At 47.3% G+C, this 18,206-nt stretch overlaps 1 protein-coding gene across 1 annotated transcript; it reads left to right on the top strand.

Moving 5' to 3' along the window:
- Nucleotides 1–10,968: 10,968 nt before the first annotated feature.
- LOC148532164 (uncharacterized) lies at nucleotides 10,969–12,332 on the top strand. Its single transcript, XM_088468223.1, has one exon. The coding sequence runs from the start codon at nucleotides 10,985–10,987 to the stop codon at nucleotides 11,894–11,896; it is 912 nt and encodes a 303-aa protein (XP_088324349.1). The 5' UTR covers nucleotides 10,969–10,984; the 3' UTR covers nucleotides 11,897–12,332.
- Nucleotides 12,333–18,206: the final 5,874 nt, after the last annotated feature.

Here is an 18,206-nt window from a genome sequence, read left to right as displayed (position 1 = left end):
GCAACGGCGGACGCCCCGCTTGCTGGCATGCTTTCGCATGCAGATCGCGGAAAGTAAGTTTTTGGGACTGTGGTTTGCATGTTTATCTTTGTGTCCCTAACTGCGTGTGCATGTTTTCATGTATGTCCTATTTATTCATTGTACTCATATCTGCATGGCCATGTTTTCATGTATGTCCTATTTATTCATTGTACTCATATCTGCATAGCCATGTTTTCATATTTGTGTTGTCATAAATTAGTGTTTAACTCGGTTTTGGTTGAAACTAACCACAATTTGTTTCACATCTTTTAGGGGCACAGCGAAGACTACGGCATCATCGCCGTCAAAGACGGCGCTCTCGCCCACTCTCCCCAACCCCAAGCCAAACCTCCACACCCCCAAATTCCCCTATTTCCCCCTCCTCCCCAGCCTGCACAGACCCTGTGGAGGATGTTTCGGGGCTCCTTCCCCTCCATCCCAATTCCCCCTCTCCTCCAACCACCCCTCTTCTAACTACCCCCTCCCCTGAATCCCAAATCACCCCGCCAACCTCGTTGGGGAATGGAGGCACCTCCGAGGAGGACGAGGGAGTGGCTTCTGGAGCGGCCGTTAGTTTGAACGGTATGGTTTTTTTTTAGTTTAGTTTTTTGCCAAAACTGTTTGTATGTAATCATGTGTCTCTGCCTTTTTTTGTGTTGTTTTGGTGAATTTTTGGGAGTTTTCGGTTTGTCTTTACCTGTTACTGCTGATTTCACCATACACATATCACACCTGTCTGAATCTGATTTTTTGACTTGTAATTTTTGGGTAGACCATTTTGGGGTGCTTGGTATTTTCGGTGTAATTCTGCTTTGGGCCACAATATTGACATTTTTGGTTAGCTTGGTTTGGCTTGTTTTTTAATGTGGTTTCATTATTGATGTATTAATCCCCACACTTTTCTAACCCACAGAGGAACAGAGGCGTATGGCTGAATTAGCCAGATGTGTGGGGAGTATGCGTGACCACGTCATCGGGCTGTTGGTGGTCCTTGACCATATGTCGGTCCTCCTTAGGAACAAGTTTTAGGATTTTTTGATACCAAAGTTAAATAAATTAAAAATTTAAACTTAACGTTCTGTCTCATTCCTTGTTTCCAAATCAGAGATTGTTTACACTGACATAAGTAGACTCTTCCAGCAAGGATTTGCAATTATTGTCACTAAGATTGTGTGTTGTATTTTTTAGGAAAACAGGCACAAGAAACACCTAACAGTAACAATCTGATTGGCCTTTTTTGGTGTTGTACAAATTAGATATTACTACATTTTACAGGTTCCTATTTGGGGGGCAACCTCCTTAGGCCGATATTACGAAGCCAACTGATTGTACAGGATTCCTTTGGGTGTTGGTTTGGACCCAGAACATCTTACATTTTAGCTCAACTTGCGTCATTACAGGCTTACCCCTTAGGCAAATTTAACGTGGGTGAACCTGGTTACACTTGCTTGTAATGGGCAAAAAAAGGTACAAAATTACACTCTCAAAACATTTATTCACAACATAACTAAAATAACAAAGTAGTCACTCACAAACAAAACACACAGTGATAATCATAAATACAACACATACAACAACCTTTTAAAATAAAAATAAAAAATCAAGAACTGGTTGACGAAGGACCATGCCAACATGATTCCACAAATGTGGCGTTGCAATATGGGTTCCATAATATATTTCCAAAGTGTCCCCATGAAGGTTTTTTTAGGGTAGCAGGAAGTAGTCATCGTTGGAGTCCCAAAGATTATGAAAACAAACAGAAGATGGAGAAAAAAACACAAAATAATTAGATGTTCTCAAACAATCCTTACCACATTGTGTCTAAACACTGTTGTGTTGCCAATAATTACCTAAAATATCTGGCCACCACATCATCACGTATGGCCCCCCCACATACTGACCTCCGACCAACCTCGGGGGGGCCATCCTCAGGTAAGGCATCCTCTGGCTGCATTGGGACACCACTCCTTATGGCGATGTTGTGAAATATCCCACACAGGACCACAATTTTCGAAACCATATCCGGCAAATACATGAGCTCGCCACCAGAGCGGTGGAGGCATCTGAATCGGCCTTTTAAAAGGCCGATACAGCGCTCCACCACTTGCCTGGTGGCTGTAAGTGCGGCATTAAAATTACTTTGTGGCCCTGGTGTGGGAGCCAAATAAGGAGTGAGCAGCCAGGGCGTGCAAGGGTAGCCACTGTCTCCTGTGAAAAAGAAGTGACAACATCAGGATCACTGTGTATCAAGCTTAATATTGTTATGTACTAAAGGTCTACACTTACCCAGAAGCCACGCATCACCAGCTTGTAGGTTGTTTAATTTGTGCCATATCCCTGATTGCCGGATGACGAATGAGTCATGTGCACTTCCTGGTAATTTTGCATTCAGGGACAGGATCTGGAGGGAGGCATCACATACCACCATTACATTCAGGGAGTGATAGTGTTTATGGTTGCGAAATATGGCCTCCAGCCATGCTGGAGGCTGAAGTGGTATGTGAGTACCATCCACAACCCCTATGATGTGTGGGAAGCCAGCTATTTGGTAAAAATTGGCCTTGGCCACACTAAGGGAACCCATATCCAAAGGCATTTTAATAAAATGATGGAGGTGCTTGAAAAGTGCCTCCATCACTGCCCTCAGGATCCGGGAAAAGGAGGATTGTGAGATGCCTGCCACTATTCCCACTGTTGTTTGAAACGATCCTGAGGCACAGAAATGTAACACCGCCATAAATTGCGTAAGTGGTGGTATTGCTGTAGGACTGTCAATTTGCCGCTCAAGATCACTCTCTATTAATGAGAGAGTGTCTATGATGATTTTGGGAGGAAGACGGTAGCGTCTTAACACCTCATCATCGGGCATTCCAAAAAGGGTGACACGTGTTCGATATATCTGGAGCCTTGCACGCCTACGATGCCTACGCCTGGGATGAGATTGAGGTTGGTCGACTTCCGGGAGCATGGCCAGAACAATCCAACCCAGATCAACCTGAAATGGCAAGATTTGAATGTAAGGCTTTTTTCCCCCCCCAAAAAAAAGATTTTTACTTAGCTTGATGATACAATCCATTGATGCTTACATGCCGGGGTATTGTCATGATTGGGCCAAACTGTAAATAATCACAATATAAAAATGCAACAATTTAGGCTGGGCATTTAGGAATCAAAATTGGGTGCAAGACAAAACATAAAAGGGGAGAAACACACATTTGCCCAAATAGCAAAATGACATTGCGCAGACTACCTCAAATTGGGCCCAAATGTAATCAACAAATGCTAAAGGGAAAACACAACCAATTTAACGGGTCTAAATAAGCATTTAAAAATGCGCTAATTAGTTCGCAAATACCAGTCACAATAGAAACAGTTAAAAATGCGCTAATTAGTTTGCAAATACCAGTCACAATAGAAACAGTTAAAAATGCACTAATTAGTTCAAAATACCAGTCACAATAGAAACAGTTAAAAATGCGCTAATTAGTTCGCAAATACCAGTCACAATACAGTTAAAAATGCGCTAATTAGTTCGCAAATACCAGTCACAATAGAAACAGTTAAAAATGCGCTAATTAGTTCGCAAATACCAGTCACAATACAAACAGTTAAAAATGCGCTAATTAGTTCGCAAATACCAGTCACAATAGAAACAGTTAAAAATGCGCTAATTAGTTCGAAAATACAAGTACAAAAATACGCAGATAGAAAAACACGAATTATTTGAAACATTTCGGACTAATAAAAACAAAGGTTACAAGTGTAAGGTCAAACAAAGTTGCGTAAATACAAACATGAACATTTAATAACCAAGTGAAAAAATAAACTTACCAATAGATAATATATAAGTCTCCGGATCAAAAGGTCGTTGGGGCAGAGCCAAAAAAAACCTAACAAAGGTGAAATTTGGATAAATTAACGAGCCAAAATTCAGGAAAAGAAGGAGACACAAATTGATCAAAAGTTAGACTGCCAAAAACTTACCAAATAAATAAACGCCAAAAAAAAAACCACCAGAAAAAAAGCGAACGGAAAAAATTTAAAGAAAAATAGCAAACAAAAACAACTCCCACCAACGCCAAATCCCAAACCCGCCAACAATCAACTCCGACCAACGTAACCTCCAACAATCAACAAACGCCACCTCGACTCGAGACGCCCCAAGCCATAAATAGTGTTTAGTTTCCCGCACAAATTAAGGAGGGATCATAGGAACGCACAATCAATGATGCGGCCGAATAATAAGGACGCAAGAATAAATACGTCACGAGCCAATATAAAAGTTCTGGTATATTTCTTGTTTGGAGCTAAGACATGGCTACAGACCAGGGAAACAATGGGCAACAGTCTGGCGGTAAGTATTTCAGGCATTTGTAAACAATGATTAATTTGAAACATAATATAGTGCAAGTTGTGAAGCTTACAATTCTCAACATTTAAACAAATAGGTGAGGAGGATGACATGGAAGAGGCTGCTGGGCCCAGTATTCTGGCCAAAGCTGGCAAAAAGAAAAGGCAGCCACAATTCACAAGAAAGGAGATGGAGGTTTTGGTTCAGAAATGTGTGGACATCCTGCCACAGGCAGACAGGAATATGAGTGCAAGCCAGAAGTGGAGAATGTGTGAGGAGGTAGCCGTTGCTGTCAATAGGGTGGGTGATTTTGTCCGTCTAGCCCGGGATGTCAAATGGCGGTAAGTAAACACTTGACCACCCAAAAAAACTGGGTGAAAGAATGCAGGAATAATGGCAACTTTTTCACCCACAGATGTCAAGACTTCAAATATCGCCTGAAACAAAAAATGGCTGACAGGGCTAGGCATGCAAGGGGGACAGGTGGGGGTCCCACCCCTGTGTCATTGGAGTTGAATGATTTAGAAGAGCTGGCACAGGGGTGTGTGCAGGCTGTGGAGGTGCTTGGCGTGTCCAACATGGATACGGACACGCCAGACTTTGCGGCTCCTCATGTTGTCCAAGGTAAATATTGTGATGTCACCAACTCTGAAATGTTAATGTGCCAATATGTAGATTCTAATGTGACTCTTTTCTCATTTTTCCAACAGAGACACAGGCGGATGAGTCTGCTCCAGAAGGGAGCCTTGGCCGCAGAATTTCTGCAGGCTCTGCAGGGGAGGAACCAGTACATCCGGCTGAGGACCCTGCAGAAGCCAGTCCTGGGCAATCCCCCTCGCAGGCAGTGTCCCTCCTCACAGAACTCAATTTTAAATCGGATTTCCATACGGAGATTCTGCAGAGGATGGACGCCAGTCTGGTACGGGTGGCTGAGGCCCTGGAGCAAAATGCTGTGGCCAACGTGACCATTGGTCAGGCCCTGGCGGAAAATACCAGGGCCAACAACCGCATCGCCAATGCCCTGGAGCAGCTCGTTCACCAGCACATGGTGGAGCCGACCTCCCTTCCTGCCGGAACATCAGGATCCTCCACCTCTGGCACAACATCAGCCAATCCTCCAAATGTGCCTAGCCCTGTGCCTAGTCCAGAGGCCACAACATCTGCCTCTGGACAGGCCAGCCCGATGACATCCCGGACCCGGTCTGATGCCCTCCCTCCCCCTGCCAAACGGGGGAAAAAACGTTGACAGCACTGGCTACTTTTCCCACACTCCTTCTGTGCTTGCCCCATATTCCTTTCTGGCCAAAACTTCCCTCTCCTTTCTTGTGAATTGTTTTTAATTTTTAGCTTTACGTTTCCATAACTTTTATGTTTGCACAATTATTAAAATTGTTGGAATGAACACTGCAAAAAAAGTTTGGTGAAAAAATGTGCATGAAATTGTTTTTATTTCCCAATAAATGTGAAAAAAATGTACGACATTGTATTCTGACATTATTGAAGAAATGGTTTACATTTAATCCTGGCCCACAAGACAAAAACGCGCACCACCAACATTTTACCTGAAAAAAAAAAAGGGCTCTTTAAGGAACGTTTTTAAATTTACATAAGGATGCAAATTCACCAGCCAAAAGCAAAATGGCCAAAAAGACACAAACATGATGACATTATTGTTTCAATAGGCCAAAAACCAAATATCAACCCAAAAAACCCCCCCCACAAATGTACGCTAATTGATTGTGTAATCCTGAAATTAGCAGCTATGATTTCCACCTGCGTACGGTTTTGTGCTAACCCAAAAAACTGATTTGAAAACACATTCCAAGCCGGTTTTCAATACAACACTAATTGATTTTCTGACAAGCCGTGATTAATCGATGCAACATCGTGGAGTGCCGGGACGGAGGAGAAGGCCATCGCCAATGTGGTCGAGTAATCCAGACCCTAAGCTGTGCGAGCATTTTGAACGGAAAGAGGATCATCCAGTGACGTATGAGTTGGTACAAACACATTTGACGTTCGCATGTGATAATGTATGTGCGCCCCAAAAACGCCTCGCCACGCCTGCGTTTTTCCATCTCCACCCCCATCACCGCCCAAAAACGCCGTCTTCTGTCAATCACATTTGACATGTCACTTCCTGTACGCTATTTGACGAACGAGACAAAAAAAGCTCGCAATCTGCCGTACGCACATGCGCAGTGTTACACCGACGCATGCGCGGTTTCTCAACATCGGAACGCAACGAGCGTACTGCTGTTAACGAGCGGCTCTGAATGAGGGCCAAAGTGAATATACAAATAATCTCAGAAGAAAAACTATGTATATTAACTATATAACCTATATTAATAAAGATAAAATTGTAAATTAAACCTTGTTTAAGGATACTCAATGATAAAACTAATGCACGCCCTAACATACTGTACTATAAAGAGAAATGATGTTAGGCAATAATAAATGGCTCTAAAAAAGACTACACTAGAAACTGCACATATACATAGAAATACAAATAGTGACATTAATAGTATATTGCAAGATACTGATGTGCCAACAAAAGATGCAAGATTATATTTAAATGCATACGAATACTTAATTAAGTTTGAGGATAGATAAGCACCCTGTTTGATATTTAAAATTTGTTAGTTAGTTAAGGGTTAAGGCTGGGTAAGGTGTGGTTAGGTAGTGGTCAGTTGATGTGATAACCCTATCATAGGATTTGTGGGAGGTTACAAATTACCCATATATATTCCTTGGTAAGAGGAGCCATTTTCCTCTTTTCCAGTTTCTTCAAACCAGGCTGGCTAAGTATTCCATATAGTATCTGCATAGCTGTATATCTTGGTCTAAATTCTTTCTCTTTTATTTCACATCCTACCTATCTCTTTTATTCTCATCTTTCTCTCACCCCTTTCCTTCCAGCTCCTTCTATCCAGCCCCCCCCTTTTTTGTGTTTAACATCCCATCCACCTGCTGTTTCCACCCCCCCCCTCCCTCTGTCCTCTGGTTTTACTGCCCCCCCCCCTCATTCCTGTTTCATAATGCCCAGACCCCGCCGCTCAGCGCCCCCCCCCCCCGCCGATTGATGGAGGCTTCCAGGCCCCTTACATCTGCGGCTCCCCCTCCATCCAGACGCGGGCCGCACCACGCTGCAGGCCGCGAGCATGTGCCCGCCCGCGTTCCCGCGCGGGCACCCCCCGCCGGCTCCCGCTCCCTCACCTCCCCCGCTGCCTCTCCGCAATTGATGGCCGCCTGGCTCTCCGGCGGCGCCGCGAGCAGCACGGGCGGCCGTAGCCCAGCGCCTCTCCCCACACTTGCCTCGGCCAGCCCGCGCCCTGCGCCCTCAGTTGGCCCCGCCCACAGGGTCGCGGCGGCCATTTTAAGCCAGGATCCAGCACAGGGGGCCCTATGCATTTCGGCATCCCCCCCTTCAGCCCCCTCTACCCCTGGAGCGAGGGGGCCCCCTCCTCCTCAGCCCTCACCTCTATTATTCAGCCACCAGGGTTCCCCCTGCAGCGTGGCATCAGTTGCAGGGTCCATCAGGACTGGTACCCTAAGTGCCCCCCCCAGCTTGTTATTACCCATCGCCACCCCCGCACCTATGGGTGGCGGTTACAACATGCAGCAACCCCCCCTTGCATTCAACCCTTTACCAGCGCAGCAGCCCAGCTGGTCACCATATTTCACCGGCCCCTACGGCCCACCCCATTTTTCAAATGCAGCACCTTACTTTTCTGCCCCCATCGGGCTCCACCAGGCCCTCCCCCCCACTATGTTCCAGTACGCCCTCCCTGCGTTAACCCCTGGGCCCGCCCCCCTTCCGCAAGGGTTCGGCCCGTATTACCATGCCCTGCCGCCACCTTTCGCCCTTCCTCCGGCCACTTCTGCAGCATATGCCCAGCCCATGCATATCCCACCCCCCCTTCCCACCCCGCCCCCCCCTCCCCCTCAGCCACCTGCAGCTGTCCATGCGCCCCTGCCGCCCCCCCATGCCCCCCTTTCCACGGGGGGAGTTGATGTGCAGTCTGAGTCACCTGTGATTACGTCAAGTCCTCAGGTTGCAGTTGGGGAGCATTCCAATCGGGCAGCTGAGATTCAGCGGACGGACAGCGAGATGGCTTCGGCGAGTCAAGTCGTGGTGGGTGCACCGCGCAACGAGGGACTTTTGGCGAACACTCTGGACGAAGTGGCTGGTCCTTCGACGGCAGTTTCTGGTGAGCATGCTGTTTCCACATTGCACAGCACACACTCATCTTCCACTGACTCTAGCGATTCTGCAAGTTCATCAGAGAGGCCGCGTAAGCTTATGCGATACTTAGCGCACAAGATTAAAGGGAAACGGGGGAGTCCCAAAAAGACCAGCACAGTGTCAGCAGCTAAGGTCCCAGATTCTACGGGGGATATGGTGCATTGCGCAAACACGGCCATTCTTAGGGGTTTGAGGTCTAAGGTTAGGGAAAGGATCAGGAAGGGGAAATTCGTGGACATGTTTTCCATTACAGCGGATGCTAAAAAGGCTTTAGATCGGGCAAAATCAGCTGGTGCAGGCACGGAAGAAAGCTTCCGTTCATTCCAGAATTGGGAAGCAGGGATGTTCGTTTTCGCAGCTTCATACCTTGAGTCACGCCCGACTGAGTACATGAATGTTCTCAAGTATATGCATATGGTGCACGGCATGCACTCGTCAGGCAAGGGTACAGCTTGGCGGAAATATGATGAGACATTCCGGAAAAAGCAAGAGGGGCAGGCGAATTTTCAGTTTGGCTTCAAGGACGTAGAGGTGTGGCTGGAAGTCAACCAACTGCCTCGCGCTTCTGCGGATTCCTTGGTAGTGCGTAAACAGCCCTTTCCGGCCCGCCCAGGTGGTGCAGGAGCCGGCAGAGGAAAATGCTACGCATATAATAATGCGCAATGTAATAGAGGGTCGGGCTGTCGGTATAGACACATATGCATGCTCTGCGGGAGCGGGCACCCGGCTAAAGAATGCGGGCGTACCGGAGATGGAAGGACAAATCGAGGTGATCAGCCCGACGAGTCGCGGAGCGGTGTTAGGTAAAGCACCTTCGCCGGTGGACCTAGGGGCGTTGAAGAGCTGGTTGGCTCGTTATCCTCTCAGGGAGGAAGCAGCCTTTTTGTTTCATGGGTTTAGTGAAGGTTTTCGTTTACCGGTGACACGGGAGGTCTCGGTTGTGTCTAAAAGAAATTTTAAGTCGGCACGCCTACACCCGGAAGTAGTACGACTTAAGATTAAAGCGGAAATAGGGTTGGGGCGCATGTGCGGCCCTTTTAAGTCCCCACCATTGGAAGGTTTGTGCATATCGCCTTTAGGGGTCGTACCAAAAAAGGAACCGGGTAAGTTTAGGTTGATACAGCATCTTTCTTACCCCGAGGGAGGGTCGGTCAACGACGCGCTAGATCCATCGGATTGTCGGGTCATTTACCAATCATTTGAGCAGGCTCTAGATATAGTACAGAGTTTTGGGAGAAGGGCGTTATTAGCCAAGGTGGATATCGAGTCGGCTTTTCGGCTGTTGCCCCTTCACCCCGAATCTTTTAAGTACATGGGTTTTAGAGTTGCGGGACTCTATTATGTAGATAGATGCTTGCCGATGGGATGTTCCATCTCGTGTTCCTTTTTTGAATGTTTTAGCTCCTTTTTGCAATGGTGCTTACAGGCGGGCACAGGGCAAGCGGGGGTTACCCACTACCTAGATGATTTTCTGTTGGTGGGGCCAGCGGATACCCAGGTTTGTGAGGAATTGCTTTTTTCCTTGCAGGCCTTGTTCACAGTGGTAGGCGTTCCTGTTGCCAGGGACAAGACGGAGGGTCCGGTTACACGTTTGACGTATTTGGGCATAGAAATAGATACTGTGCTAGGGTTATGCCGTTTGCCGATTGAAAAGGTGCGACGTTTGGGGGAGTTGCTTGAAGCGTTTGTTTTGTCAAAGAAAGTCTCGCTGAAGCAGATGCAGTCGTTGCTAGGGCTCCTTAACTTTACTTGTAGAGTCATTCGGGTTTTTTGTAGGCGGCTCGAAAGAGCCACGGCGGGTATCAAGAAGCCCCATCACCTCGTTCGAATATCCCAAGATTTGAGGGAAGACCTTCGAGTTTGGTTGCTTTTCCTGCGCGAGTTTAACGGTGTTCGTATATGGCTCCGGGCCCCAGTAGATAATTCAGAGCTCCAGTTATTTACTGACGCGTCCGGTTCCATCGGTTTCGGCGCCTTTTTGAAGGAGATTGGTGCGCGGAGCCTTGGCCAGAAGTTTGGGGAGTTTTGGGCCTTACGAAGAACATACTGCTCTTAGAACTTTTCCCCATCGTAGTGGCAGTTGAGTTATGGGCTTACAGGCTTTGTAATAGGAGGATCCTTTTTTGGTGCGATAATTTGGGTGTTGTTCAGGCAGTAAATAATCAGAGGGCGGAGTCTCCGTTGGCTTTGAAGTTGTTGAGGCACTTGACGCTTCTTTGCTTACGGAGGAACATTGAGTTTAGGGCGCAGCATGTTCCGGGAGTGTCTAATGAGATAGCAGACGCCTTATCTCGTTTGCAGTGGGACAGGTTTCGTTCTCTCGCTCCTTACACTTCTATTCATGGTTTAAACTGCCCCTCCCATGTATGGCAGATTGTCGTGCCGGCATCAAAGGCCTCGCAATGAAGTCTCTGGCCCCTAGCACGTTAAGGACCTACACGGCAGCTTGGGACAATTGGCAGGGTTTCTTGGCTTCCACACGTGAGGGAGGTAAGACGGTTGACGACCGTATGGCAGAGTTTGTTTGGAACTGGCATGAAAGGGGTCGTTCTAAGGCTGCTATGTCTGCGGCGCTGTCTGGCATCGCTTACTTTTCTAAACTACATGGCGTTGCAGATCCCACAAAATCGTTTCTGCTATCCAAAGCGATGAAGGGGTGGGCGAAGGAACACCCTAGCATAGGCGACACGCGTAGACCAATTGACCCGGCTTTGCTTAAAGATCTGATTGTGGCTGTATCAGGGGTTGCTTTAGGCGAGTACGAATCGGCCCTTTTTAGTTTAGCTTTTTCATTGGCATATTTCGGGGCGTTTAGAATCGGCGAGCTTGTAGCCTCTAGTAAGAGTTCCGCGACATCGGGTTTATTGTTTAAACACGTGGTAGTTAAGAAGGAATTGATATTGTGTAAAATTCATAGGTCCAAGACTGACCAACTTGGCAGGGGTCGTTGGATTTCTATAAAAGAACACTCAGACGCTGTTATCTGCCCAGTTGCCTTGGCGCGGCGTTTTAATGCTCTTCGCCCTCCAAGTGGCGCGCAGTGGCTTGTACATGTTAATCTTACACCTTTATCTAAGTTTCAGTTCATAAAGCTGTTTCAAAATTGCCTTATAGCCTTAGGCCTGCCCACAGACCAGTTCGGGACACATTCATTTAGGATAGGGGCAGCAACCTGCGCAGCGGTTGATGGTGCTTCGGTCGACACCTTACAAAAGTTGGGTCGATGGAAGTCATCAGCTTATAAAACTTATTTAAGGGAGGATAAGTTGCTTAAGTAGCTGCGCTCCTTGCGAGTTTGTTGGGAAACCCAGGGGCCTTATGCCTACTGCCGCTTTGGAGTTTGAGGGGCTTTTCAGTTTTGCCCTCAAAGAGGTTTTATGTTTTTCACCTTCAGCTGGGTCACCCAACTATTGTTTTCCCTTCCTTAAGATGCATTTATTTGTTATATTGTGATTCAGTTTCTGACTAGGTAACTTTTCTTGCAGGGTTACCCAGGAATGCTAACGGTCGGGTGTGGTTTGTAGGACACTCATTTATATTTTGGGCTGGTCGGCACCCCTTAGCTTTGCAGGCCCCCCTTTTGTTAGGTGCAGATGACGTCCGTTGGTTAGGTTTCCGCGGTATGCGCTGGAAGCGACTACTGGAAGCCTTATGGACGGCAGAGGATAAGTTCGGGGCCCCGGACTGGGTGGTCATTCACTTAGGGGGGAACGATTTGGGCACTTGCAAAGGCATCGAGCTAATACATGCTGTTAAGAACGACTTGCAAGTGCTAGTTAACCGTTGGCCCAATGTGCGCATTGCTTGGTCGGACATTGTTCCACGGCGAGTTTGGCGAGGACCCCAGGGTGGTAAGGCATTAGACGGAGTTCGTCATAAGGTCAATATGGCAGTTGGCCGTTTTATCCTCAGTGTGGGTGGCCGCGTCATACGGCATCCACGTTTACGTTACGAAGAGGAGAGCTTCTATAGGCCTGATGGGGTACACCTAACGGGAGTAGGGTTAGAGCTGTTTATCAGTGACTTATGTAGTTTCCTTTAGGTATTGGAGGGTCACAGTTTGGTGGCGGGCCTGGTTCTATGAACCGGGCTTTGGCGGGAAGCAGTGCTCCTGGGCGGCCTATTATTTAGCGCAGGAGTGACTGGGTAGCATCTTTCCTTTGAGAGCGGCAAGTTGGTCACCATCCATAAGGGGGGACCTGGTCCCTGTCCAAGGGAAGGGCCGAAGGCTGTGCCAATTAAGGGGGGATGGTACTACCTCAGGCCAGTCTGCGCGGGGCGGGAATCCGCTTCCGTTTATTTATTATTGTTTCAAGCAAGGCTGTGGCCTCGGAGCACTGCTTTTGTCCTGCCACCCATTACCAATTCTAATTCGATCAATAAATTATGGCTGTGACCTCTTTAATTGCATTTCATGTGTCAGTGTGTTCATTTCTAGGCTTAGGTTAAGATAAGTTAACAAATAGAATGATAAAACGAATGGGTGACTTAATGCATACGAATACTTAATTAAGTTTGAGGATAGATAAGCACCCTGTTTGATATTTAAAATTTGTTAGTTAGTTAAGGGTTAAGGCTGGGTAAGGTGTGGTTAGGTAGTGGTCAGTTGATGTGATAAGCCTATCATAGGATTTGTGGGAGGTTACAAATTACCCATATATATTCCTTGGTAAGAGGAGCCATTTTCCTCTTTTCCAGTTTCTTCAAACCACCCACCCACCCGACTAAGCTGGTTGGTATGCTTTTTTGTTTCGTTGGATTTTGCATTTTTGTGTTTTCTTCCAACAGGTAGAAGTTCAGCCTGGCGGGAAGCAGTGCTCCTGGGCGGCCTATTATTTAGCGCAGGAGTGACTGGGTAGCATCTTTCCTTTGAGAGCGGCAAGTTGGTCACCGCCCATAAGGGGGGACCTGGTCCCTGTCCAAGGGAAGGGCCGAAGGCTGTGCCAATTAAGGGGGGATGGTACTACCTCAGGCCAGTCTGCGCGGGGCGGGAATCCGCTTCCGTTTATTTATTATTGTTTCAAGCAAGGCTGTGGCCTCGGAGCACTGCTTTTGTCCTGCCACCTATTACCAATTCTAATTCGATCAATAAATTATGGCTGTGACCTCTTTAATTGCATTTCATGTGTCAGTGTGTTCATTTCTAGGCTTAGGTTAAGATAAGTTAACAAATAGAATGATAAAACGAATGGGTGACTTAGTGTTCCACGAAATACGTTCATTCAAGCCTCTAGGGGCTATTGTATAAAGATGGAATATCCAGGATGCTTCCAGCTTTATTAAAGCTCTAGATCAGTGGTTCTCAAACTCAGGACACCACACAGGTCACGTTTTCCAGGTCACCCAGCAGGTGCACAGGTGTATTCATTACTCACTGACACATTTAAAAGATCCACAGGTGGAGCTAATTATTTCACTTGTGATTCTGTGAGATCTGGAAAACATGCACTGTTTGGGGTCCTGAGGACCGAGTTTGAGAACCTGTACTCTAGATAGATCACAGCCCCTATTGAAACTGGGAATGTGACTCATGATCTTGTATTGCAGGGATGTCAATTGATGTCCATGTTCCTTAAAATGTACTGTCACAAGTTGCTCCATAGGTTTGCCCGACAGAGCCATTTTAATGGCAGTGGAGTGCCATTCTTTCTTTAAATTTGCAGGTGGTCATCCCAACATAATATAAGCCACAGGGGTAAACAATTATGTAAATTATGAATCTAGTGTCACAGGTTAGGGCGTTTAATATGAAACATTTTACCCGAATGTGGATGTTTAAACATTGCCCCAGTGATTAAATCATTGCATGTTAGGCAATTCTTGCATTTATAGCAACCCGGTGATTTCCTGCTTTGTCCAGACGTTCCGATGTTAACCAATCCAGTAATGTCTGCGTGAACCAGTAAATCTCGCAGGTTCCTACCCTGTCTGTATCATGCCATAGGTTCTAACATTATGAAAGCAAGGTCGATCCTTATCAGTGGACACAATGGGCCACAAGGCTTTACTGGCTTTATGGATAACGAGCTAGATTAATTAAAAGTCGTAATCCAACACTTCCTGGTGTGGTAGTGGTATAAGTAAGTATTTTGTTATTGTATTTTTTTACCCTGATGATGGAACAATAAAGTGCCGCTGTCTCTGGACTATATATATATATATATATATATATATATATATATATATATAAACAAATCACATATCTGCACTCTCCTCATTAATAATCCATCTCCTGGGATGCTGCATTAAAAGCCATACATCTCATGTGTATAGCCACATAAAAGTAAAAAATCGTGATGGCAGTTTCCAAATAATTCAAGCACAACAGTGTTTACTTGATTTCAAATTACCACCCAGTGAGAAAAAATTACATTGCACATTCACTTCACCACAATTAAGCATCAATGTTTAGCAGATACTTATCACGTCGGCTGACTTGGGCCACCTCCAGGCCGTTCAAGACTGCCACCCAATCAAAATTACCAATGGCGTGGACATGCTGCAAATAGTTGTTACCCCATATCTACACATATATATATTATATGAACACTCTATAAAGCGGGTAAAATAAGAATTGAACACATAACATGACACCAGCTGAAATCTATCAGGGAGAGATAGAGGGGGGGATAAGTGTGGAGAGGAGAGAGAGAGAGAGAGAGAGAGAGAGGAGAGAGAGAGAGAGAGAGAGAGAATATGTGGGATGAGATTCAAATCAGCTAATAACTTTCAATTTACAGGCTGTGGGGTCTATTTAGTAAGCCTTGGATGAAGATAAATTGAACAGAGATAAAGTACCATCCTATCAGCACCTAACTGCCAGGTTTAGGTTCCTGGGGGGGGGACTTAGGGTTAGGCACACCCCTGGGAGGTTAGGTTTAGGCTAGGGGAAGGGAGGGTTAGGGTTAAGCACCCCCAGGGGGAGGTTAGGGTTAGGCCCCTCCCCCCCAGGGGACTTAGTTTTAGGTGGTGGTAAAGGGGGGGTTAGGTTTAGGCACTTAGAGGGGGGCTAGAGTTAGGTACTGGGGGGGAGGTTAGGGTTAGGCACCCCTAAGGGATGGTTAGGGTTAGGGGGGAGAATAGGTTAGTCAATACTTACCTTTTGACAATCGAGATTTTCACTGCTGCCGGGATGACGCTGTCGGGATTGGAACGGCCGGCGGTAAATCATACTGAATCTGTGCTGTATATAAAGTGACTGTGTATATGGGGCACGCTGCTTTATGCTTCCCAACATCTTTGAGGAAACTGCCTATTGCCGAGAAATGCATTAGGAACACACCCCCAGTGAGGTCAGAGGAAGCTTGCCGCACTATTCAAACTCACACCACAGCCTTGCACTGCAGGACTCTTTCATATCATCTCAATTGAAGGTTACATTTTATCCAAGTTTACTCATTACTTTGCTACATTTGTCACAATGAGACTATCCAATTGTTACCCTTGCTTATCATGATGTCCTGATTGAATGCTTTAAATGTGGCTACATGCTATTGACCTATATTATTAATTTGCTTTTATGTTTGAATATGTTTTTATGTCTATTTCTATGATCTCGGCTCCACCCAGCTTTATTAAACTTTATTTAATATAGCTATGAATACCTATAAGCAGTGGCGTAACTAGGGTATTTGGAGCCCAGGGCAAATTTAAAAATGGAGCCCCCCCCCCCCCCGCCTATGTGCGCAGCGAAAAATGGGCATGGTCATTTAAAAATGGGGTGTGTCAACTTGACACAGACATGAACATACCTTTCCATATGCACCTCAACCCCAGTAGTGCCCCTTATACAGTACCCCCAGTAGTGGTCCCCCTTATGCAGCCCCCCATTAGTTACCCTTATACAGTACCCCCAGTATGCAATGCCCCCAGTAGTGGTCCCCCTTATGCAGCCCCCATGACTTCCCCTTATTCAGTGCCCCCAGTAGTGGTCCCCCTTATGCAGTGCCCCATGTAGTGGCCCCCCTATGAAGTGTCCCCAGTAGTGGTCCCCCTTTTGCAGTGCCCCTTATATAGTGCCCCCAGTAGTAGTCCCCCAATGCAGTGTCCCCAGTAGTGGTCCCCCTTTTGCAGTGCCCCCAGTAGCAGTCCCCCAATGCAGTGTCCCCAGTAGTGGTACCTCCTTATGCAGTGCCCATTATATAGTGCCCCCAGTCGTAGTACTCCCTATGCAGTGCCCCCAGTAGTGGTACCCCCTATGCAGTGCCCTTTATATAGTGCCCTGAGCAGTAGTCCCCCCCATGCAGTGCCCCCAGTAGTTGTCCCCCTTATGCAGGCCCCCAGCAGTGATCCCCCCCTATCCAGTGTCCCTTATACAGTGGCCCCTGTAGTGGTCCTCCCTATTTAGTGCCCCCAGTAGTGGCCCCCCCAGTGCAGTGCCCCAAGTAGTAAGCCCCTTATATAGTGCCCCCAGCATTAGTCCCCCCATGCAGTGCCTCCAGTAGTGGCCTCCCTTATGCAGGCCCCCAGTAGTGAAAAGCCCTATCCAGTGCCCTTATACAGTGCCCCCTGTAGTGGTCCTCCCTATTTAGTGCCCCCAGTAGTGGTCTCCTAGTAGTAAGCCCCTTACCTAGTGCCCCCAACAGTAGTCCCCCCAATGCAGTGCCCCCAGTAATGGTCCCCCTTATGCAGGGCCCCAGCAGTGATCCCCCCTATCCATTGCCCCTTATACAGTACCCCCAGTAGTGGTCCCCCCAGTGTAGTGCCCCTAGTAGTAAGCCCCTTATTTAGTGCCCCCGGCATTAGTCCCCCCCATGCAGTGCCCCCAGTAGTGATCCCCCCATACAGTGCCCTTATACAGTGCCCCCTGTAGTGATCCTCCCTATTTAGTGGCCCCAGTAGTGGTCCCCTAGTAGTAAGCCCCTTATATAGTGCCCCCAGTAGTAGTTTCCCCCAAAGTCATAGTCCCCAGTAGAGGCTGCTGGTTAATACACACAGCGCTGCCATGCTGTGGCGATGTGTGTGTTAAACTGCACAGCCTGAGCCCACCTCCCACCCTCCTCCTGGCGCTATTGGGTAAGCGCTCAGGGGGAGGGAAGGGGCTCGGCTGTGCAACACAGGACCAGCGCTGGGTGCAGGGAAGCCTAGCGCTGGTCCTGTGTAAATGTGTAGCGCTGACAGCACACACTGTGATCGGCGCTACACTGCCTAACTAGGATGGGCTGGACCGTGGCCGGCGGCGCCCCCCATGCCGCCGGTCCTACGGTGCCCAGGGCACATGCCCTGCTCGACCCCCCTTAGTTACGCCACTGCCTATAAGTCGCTATTTAGCGCTGCAAGTCGCTTAAGAAAGAATTGCTTTCCAGTCCAATCGTGTGGTTCCAAAGCACAAAAAGTTGTTTATGTATAAAGGGGTAACACAATGTAAGATTTAACAATTATACCCCTTTTCCAAAATTCCAGGTCTGACCTGGAGTTGGAACAGAGTTCCCAAGTCGGTGCCGCTCACACCGGTGTCGGGTCTGCATAGACCCGGCTTTTCCGGTGTGAAAGTGGATGCTTGCAGAAGATGTCATCTCCAAGCGCCACTGAAGCCGCACCATTCGGCTGGCTTGCAGCGCACTCCAGGTCAACATGACCCGGAGTGCG

This window comes from Taudactylus pleione, unplaced genomic scaffold (genome assembly GCF_031769625.1).
Source record: "Taudactylus pleione unplaced genomic scaffold, aTauple2 ptg000082l, whole genome shotgun sequence".
Taxonomy (NCBI): domain Eukaryota; kingdom Metazoa; phylum Chordata; class Amphibia; order Anura; family Myobatrachidae; genus Taudactylus; species Taudactylus pleione.
The sequence above is the reverse complement of the archived record's forward strand: the minus strand, read 5'-3'. Positions and strand labels throughout refer to the sequence as shown.

Excerpts from the sequence above, each read along its gene's own strand:
- LOC148532164 (XM_088468223.1), top strand. The coding sequence starts at position 10,985 with ATGGCAGATTGTCGTGCCGGCATCAAAGGCCTCGCAATGAAGTCTCTG.